The 6,517-nt window shown below is 52.4% G+C and overlaps 2 protein-coding genes across 2 annotated transcripts; both read right to left on the bottom strand.

Annotated features, from left to right (window-relative positions):
* Positions 1-400: 400 nt before the first annotated feature.
* RSM22 (37S ribosomal protein S22) lies at positions 401-2,883 on the bottom strand (the record flags this gene model as incomplete). Its single annotated transcript, XM_065759272.1, has 2 exons — positions 401-2,698; positions 2,878-2,883. The coding sequence occupies 2 exons, from the start codon at positions 2,881-2,883 to the stop codon at positions 401-403; spliced, it is 2,304 nt and encodes a 767-aa protein (XP_065612169.1).
* Positions 2,884-3,617: 734 nt separating this feature from the next.
* On the bottom strand, positions 3,618-6,035 carry N0V96_011432 (uncharacterized protein; the record flags this gene model as incomplete). The annotated part of the gene is made up of 1 exon (XM_065759271.1): positions 3,618-6,035. The coding sequence occupies one exon, from the start codon at positions 6,033-6,035 to the stop codon at positions 3,618-3,620; it is 2,418 nt and encodes an 805-aa protein (XP_065612168.1).
* Positions 6,036-6,517: the final 482 nt, after the last annotated feature.

The following is a 6,517-nucleotide window of genomic DNA, read 5'->3' as shown; positions in this document are numbered from 1 at the left end:
AGGGCGATGGCGTGACCAATCAGCGGCATTAGTGACCGACTCCCGCGGAGCCGTCGCCGGAGATCCTTCACTTACCGTCCCTTCTTCGACCTGTGCTCGCCGATGCATCTCCGGTGTCAAACACCAGGTCCCGCCACTTTTGGTTTAGACATCAGATAACATTGCGCTTCGCATGCTTGGCCTTAGAAAAGAGTTATCAAATCATTGAGTTGTGGTATTGTAACATGATGTAGTTGGCTCATCCTTTGAGCTATGTGCCTTAGTACCTCAAGGCAAGGCAGACCGTGATATGCCTCCATTCCCGCCCATCCAAAATCTATTCGGTTTTTGTGGTGTTGATACAATACTTTTCCCACCCATTTTTTGTACACAATCCTATTATCACACCTCAAGCTTACACTTATTCCTCGTCCGCCTTGGCCAGACTCTTCAACAGCTGCTGGCGAGCCGCCTTCCTGCTCGTCTTGCGCTGCGGCCCAGTTGTTGTTCTGCCCTCATCCGAGCCAATGACACCCGTCTCGTTGATATCGACACCAATCACCTTCTTCTTCTTACTAGCAGCCGCCTTTTGACGCTGGGCTCTAAGACCACCGTCGTCGAGGACCTCAGGCCTGCCCAGACGCACGTTGCGACGGTTGCGCGTCTTCGCGCCCAGGGCCCAGAGGTCACCCCACTTGGCCTTGCGCGCATCGTGATATGCTTGCTTGCTGAAGCTCTTCGGCACCGTCCAGCGCTCAATCTGGGCGTTGGGTGTGCACACATCGAGCGTGACGTGACCGCGGCGCTTGATGGGCGGGAGGATCTGGCGGGGTAGGGAGAGCATGTCGGGTGCGGTCTCAGACGTCTCAAAGCCCTCAAAGGCCCGGTCGGCGGCTTCTGCGCCGGCAAGCGGTCCCTCCTTTGCTGCGACGCCGCGCTGAATGGCGATGTAGCTGAATTGCACATCGTCGTGGTTGCGGTGTGTTGCGCCCATGATTCTTTGCAAGAATGGCGGACGCACGAAGCGCTGGTTAAAGTGGCAGAAATCCTTGCGTCCGGTACTCTTTCCGGGAACCTGGTACATCGGGCACCCGCGGTGGTTTGTGCAGGGCGCAATAATCATGCCGGGTACCTTTTCTCTCTCAAACGCTGGGTTCTTCTCTTCGCCCATTGTAAGGTTTTCGCCTCCAGGAGGTATGAGGAACTCAGTAAGCAGACGCTCGCGAACGTCAGCCACGGCTTCAAAACCGCGGGGCTGGCCCTTTTCCAGCAAGATCAAGACACCGCCGTTGGGATTCAGAAGTGACCAGATGTTGTTCAAGATAGCCTTGCGTCTATGGCCTTCCTTGACAGGAAGCATCAGGTGAGATGCGATGATGATATCAAACATCTTCCTCGGCTGTGGGTTTTCGTTGGCATCCAGGTGAAGATGTGCGTTCTCGACTGAGTGGTGGTAGTCGGGAAGACGGGGGAGGAAAGTCGTGTTCTGCAAAAACTTCGTGACACGAGTCCGCAGCTTTTCCGATCCCACCACCACGCTCTGCTTTCCGGGAGGGTTCTTCTCAGTGACCTCTCCGCGAGACTTCATGGCGTCCCACTCGGCGCGCGACACATCCTGCCAGGCCAAGAGACCAGCACCACCAGCGCCGACGTCGAGAACGCGAGGTCCACTTCCGTTCTTGAACAAATTGCGCAGCCAGTCGGTGCCCAGGCGTTTGCGTACCTCGACCAAGCTTCCCATGGCCGAGGCGTAGGCGGGGGGTAGGAAGGCAGACACGAAGGCGTCCGCCTCTATGTCAGACATTTTGTTCTGCCAGACAGCCATGCCGATGGCCTGTTGTTCCATGCCCATCTTGGACGCCGGAGTGGCGGGTGAGTGTGGCAAACCAGGACCTCCGAATGCCTTCTCAGCAGCCTCCTTGACGTGCTTGATGTCTGTTCTGTCGAGTATGGACGTGACTGGCGCAATGTATCCGCCATACGGCAGACTGACTGTGCTCGGGTTTGTCGAAAAGTGGCCCTCCCTCGAGAAAGGGTGCAGACGTCCTGCCCGCTTAGAAGTCCCTTGATCCTGGATGCCATCCTGGCTCTCGTCGTATTCCTCTTCTTCTTCTTCCTCGTCCTCTTCGAACTCCCGTTCCTCGTCCCGCAGTTCGTCTTCTTCCAGCATCTCCCTATTTTCCTCCTCCACGGCGCGGGCATTGGCCTCAAAATCCTTTTGCAGCATCATGAGCGCGTCGTACTCCCTCTTGTTTCTCGCCACCATGTTGATGTATTTGTCGCTGCCTTCTGGCGGTGCTTGCTCGGTCGGCTCAGGCTCTGTGACCTCAGTAGCAGCAGCAGCAGCAGCAGTAAGCTCATCGCTTGTCTCGGAAACGGGCTCATCGTCGTTTTCCGCCGCTTTTTCCGCCTTCTTGCGGGCGTACTGGACCTCTTGCAGTGTGCCACCCTGGACCTGGCGCAGCAGGGTTGGGCCACCCGACCTGTCTCGTCGAACGCCTGCAGAATGCTCGTCGTTCAAGTATTGTATTCCTACATCCTCCGGGGATGTCTCCCGCAGAGGCTGCCCATACCACCGCTCGTACAATGTGTATTCCTCCTCGCTAAGGTACCCCTTGGGCAGTGTATCTCGGAATCGCTGCCTTGCCTCTCGAACCGTCTTCTCGATTTCGGCGGTACGCGCAAGTAATTCGGCATCGTTGCGATTGGAATCGGGGTCCTGTAAGCTTCGTGGTGTTGTCGAAAATGGCCTGCGGATGTTTGCAGGTCGGTCTAATGGTCGTGTCGCAGCTAGGCTGCTCTGTCGCGGGAAGCTTGATCGAAGCTGTCGGCCTGCGGGGGATGGACCAGCTAGTGTATTTCCAGTCAAGCTCAATAATCGAGCTCGACAGCTGGGACAGGCATTTCGGAGGCCACCTGCTGTCAACATGATTGCCTTTTGGTTGTGGTTTGGTGGCAACGCAAAGTTGTCAAGGACAAAAGTCGCCAGTGAACTTTTAGGAGCTGTCGCATGGAGCATTGAAATTTGGGTAGCTCAAAGATCGCCGCCCCACTTGTTGGAAATGAAACGCTCCCGATTGGCTTCGACACCAATGCCGTTCCATTAAGCATTACATGGATTCAACCCAAGGTATTCAATATCTCAAGCTGCAATAAATGCAGAAAGAAAGTGATAGACGCATAGCGATTCACTTGTGTTGGCTGAAGAGCTGAGATATTTTTTGTTCAAGTCTGTGCAATTCCGGTTTACTTTGTTAGTTACTCTTTCATCTATCAGGTACCTCATGTATTTCCACGTATCATGCTGAATGGACTGCCTTCAAGTTCCCAACTTCTCTCACAAGGCCCTAAGCTGTAAGTTTCCATTACCATCCTGCTACCAAAGCTTCACTTAAAATGACCAGACAGACCGACCTGCGTTGTCCACCAAAAGCTGTCGATATTGGATATTCTGCATTTTTTATAGACATCATAAATGTATTCACAGTTTGTCTAGACTCATGGAAAGTGAAGCTATTAGCTAATGAGAGCGATTGGCCATCTTCAATGCTTCAAGGGCATTAGATTTTTGACAAAAGTCAACTAACTCGAAACATTCTATCTCTCATTGATATCATCTATTCTCACTGCTATAAACATCATGCCTCTTCTATTTTGGCTTTGTCCTTTTCCGAGGTCTGCTTCTCTAGATATTTGATGATTTCCTTCATTGCTGGTAAACTCCCAATCTTCTTATGCCTCTGAGCTACATCCCGAGCATACGCCAGAGGGATTTTCCCGTGGGGACCTTCCACGGTGAGACTCGCGCCTTTCTCGAGGAGGAGTTTGAAAGACGCCTCAAAGCCGTTGCGAATGGCGTAGTAAATTGCAGTGTGTCCGGCTTTCGAACTCGCCTCGATGTTGGCCCCTCTCTTCAGGAGCTCCTCAATGACAGCCGTTTGGTCTTTCAGAACCGCCCAATGTAGCGCTGTGCGGCCGTCCGTCTCGTATTTCCGATCAATTCTAGCGCCACCCTCTAGAAGCAACTTGACTAGGCTTACGTGCCCAGCCTGCGCCGCTAAAGAGAGGGCAGTCAGGCCGTTCGAGTCCCTGCAGTCTACTTTGGCTTTTCGCTTAATCAGTGCTTCGGCCGTCTTCTTGTTGCCCTCCTCAGCCGCATTTGCTAGAGGTGTGCACCCATCTTCGTCTTTAGACTCGATAGAAACCCCCCGATTGAGCAGCAACTTCACAGACTCGGCGCATCCATATTTTGCCACCGAGGCTAGCAATGTTTCCCCCATGTTTTCAATCACTTCGGTGCTCGAGCCGTGGTCTATCAATGAGCGGAGAGGGTCAGAATCCCTTGTGTTCTCGGCTGCAATCATCAACGGGGTAGCGCCTGACGAGCTCTTGGCCGTGGTGTCTGCCCCTTCTTTGAGGAGCAACTCCACAGCCTCGGCACACCCATATCCTGCTGCATAATGCAAGGGTGTCATTTTTTTGTCTTTGCTGCGTGTTTTGATCTTGGCTCCACGATCAATCAAGACACGCAGGAGAGCACTGTCGTGGCTATCGTCGTACTTGGCAGCTTTACATAGAGCAGTCGCCCCATACGAACCTTGTGCTTCAAGATCCGCGCCTCGGTCGAGGAGCAGGTTTATCGATGCAATTGACTTTGCCGAGACCGCAAGCTCCAGTGGCGTTTCGTCATTTTTCGTTTTGGCTTCGATATCTGCCCCACGATCCAACACCCACTGTACGAGCAAAAGATTGTTTTTGCGAATGGCAACGTGCAAAGGCCTCCGACCATCCTGGTCCAAGTCTTCGGTATGCGCGCCTCGGTGAAGTAACAGCCGGACAGCTGGCAAAAAGTTTTCCGTACACGCCCGATTTAGAGGTGTCATATTGTAGCCATCTTTTGCGTTAACGCTGGCGCCGTTCTCTATCAGCCAAGTCACAACTGATAGATTCTTTTTGATAATCGCCCAGGCTAGAACACCACGCCCTTTAGAATCGTTGAAGTCGAGGTTTGGAAGAGAATCCTTCAGAAACTGCATCGCGGCTATGTTTCCTTTGACGACTGCTTGCAGGAACGTCCGCTGCAATACGTCCTTCATGGAGTGGATTTCTGCGTTTTGCTTCTTCTTGGCTTTGAAAAGGTCTTCGGATAGGTAGATTACAACGGAGTCTTTCCATTTCGATGCCCTTTTTTCTCCGCTGGCTGAGTGCAACTTTTGCGCCGTGGAAAGTGTTTGAAGCAGTTTCTTCTCCATTGAAGCGTACTTTTCCTTGTCTCGGGAGGACGACTCTAGCCTTTTTTCGGATTTTTCCTTTTTTTGCACGAGGTCTCTCTTCTCTGCCTCTAGCTGATCGAGCTGTTGCTGTACATCCCTGAGTCGTGCTTTTGCGGAGTCGAGGGCCGTTGCCTCGGTCTCTATGGAACTAACCGACTTGTTAAGCTTTGGCGTGATTTCTTGACTTTCCTGAAGGATGCTCTGCACATTTACGCTGTGATCGAGAAGCTCAATCTCAGACGTCAAATTGACAGTGGACTTGGGCTGGCTGCTCTGTGGAACCACACGCACGTCGTAAACCGGATGTACACCTGCCCCATGTCGCTGTCTAGAAACTTTAGCTTGAATACTCATGGTCCCGTTGTAGGCGCTTCCGTTCCCAAAGGTGTACTCTTCCACGAGCGGAGCATATGCAATCTTCTTCAGAGTCGTCCTTCTTGATGCGATCATGGCGTGGCACTTTGCAGCTGAATGAGTCTTGGTCGATGTGAGCTCTAGGGCAAGTATAAAGTCGTTTGAATCATGCTCAGATACAGCAGGTCGAACTCTGGCCCATGTTCGCTGAGTCGATTCGTTGTGGAAGTCCATGCCGGTATAGAAGAAAGAATTATCCTTGTCCCAACAATCAGTGGGCCAGACGTCGATTATTTCGAGGCCTTCAGCAAGCATGTTCTCGTATGAGAACCCATAACGGCAGTCCTTCACCCGAGTTTCTTCGGGGCTAATCGACGCCAAAGCGTGTATGGATGATACTGGGGTATCACACGCCACGTCGGGCAACATTGTTGTCTTGCTGTTCTTTGGTCTGATGTACTCGCCACCTGACTCTCCAGGCGCAATACGGGAAAGAGGAATCCCCACAACTCTTTCCCTACCATCTTTGTCGTATCGACAGCTGAGAAGGCCATATGTGACCCCGGAACGATCAGAATGAAGTGGTATTCGCAGTTTGAGGTAACCGCGTGAAATGTTCCCCTCTATCGTCGGAGTGTGATTTTCCCTGGATGTGACGTTCCCGCAGCCTGCAAATGCTGCAGGAGAGGGGGCTAGAATACGCCCAACCAGATCCCTTGGGCGATTTCTAGACTCTACCACACTTATTTGTTGCCTTAAGCCCCAGGCCAAGATTGAGTCGTCCGTGGTGGCATTGATTATCGTATCTTGAAGCCGGATGAAAGCACCATCGCCTTCTCCATATATCAGTGACATGACAACATTGAAAATGCCCAGAAGTGAATACGCAATGTCTTCTACCCTCTTGGTCT

This window comes from Colletotrichum fioriniae (assembly GCF_027942845.1).
Source record: "Colletotrichum fioriniae strain IMI 355084 chromosome Unknown scaffold_17, whole genome shotgun sequence".
Taxonomy (NCBI): Eukaryota; Fungi; Ascomycota; class Sordariomycetes; order Glomerellales; family Glomerellaceae; genus Colletotrichum; species Colletotrichum fioriniae.
This window is presented reverse-complemented; position numbering and strand designations above follow the sequence as displayed.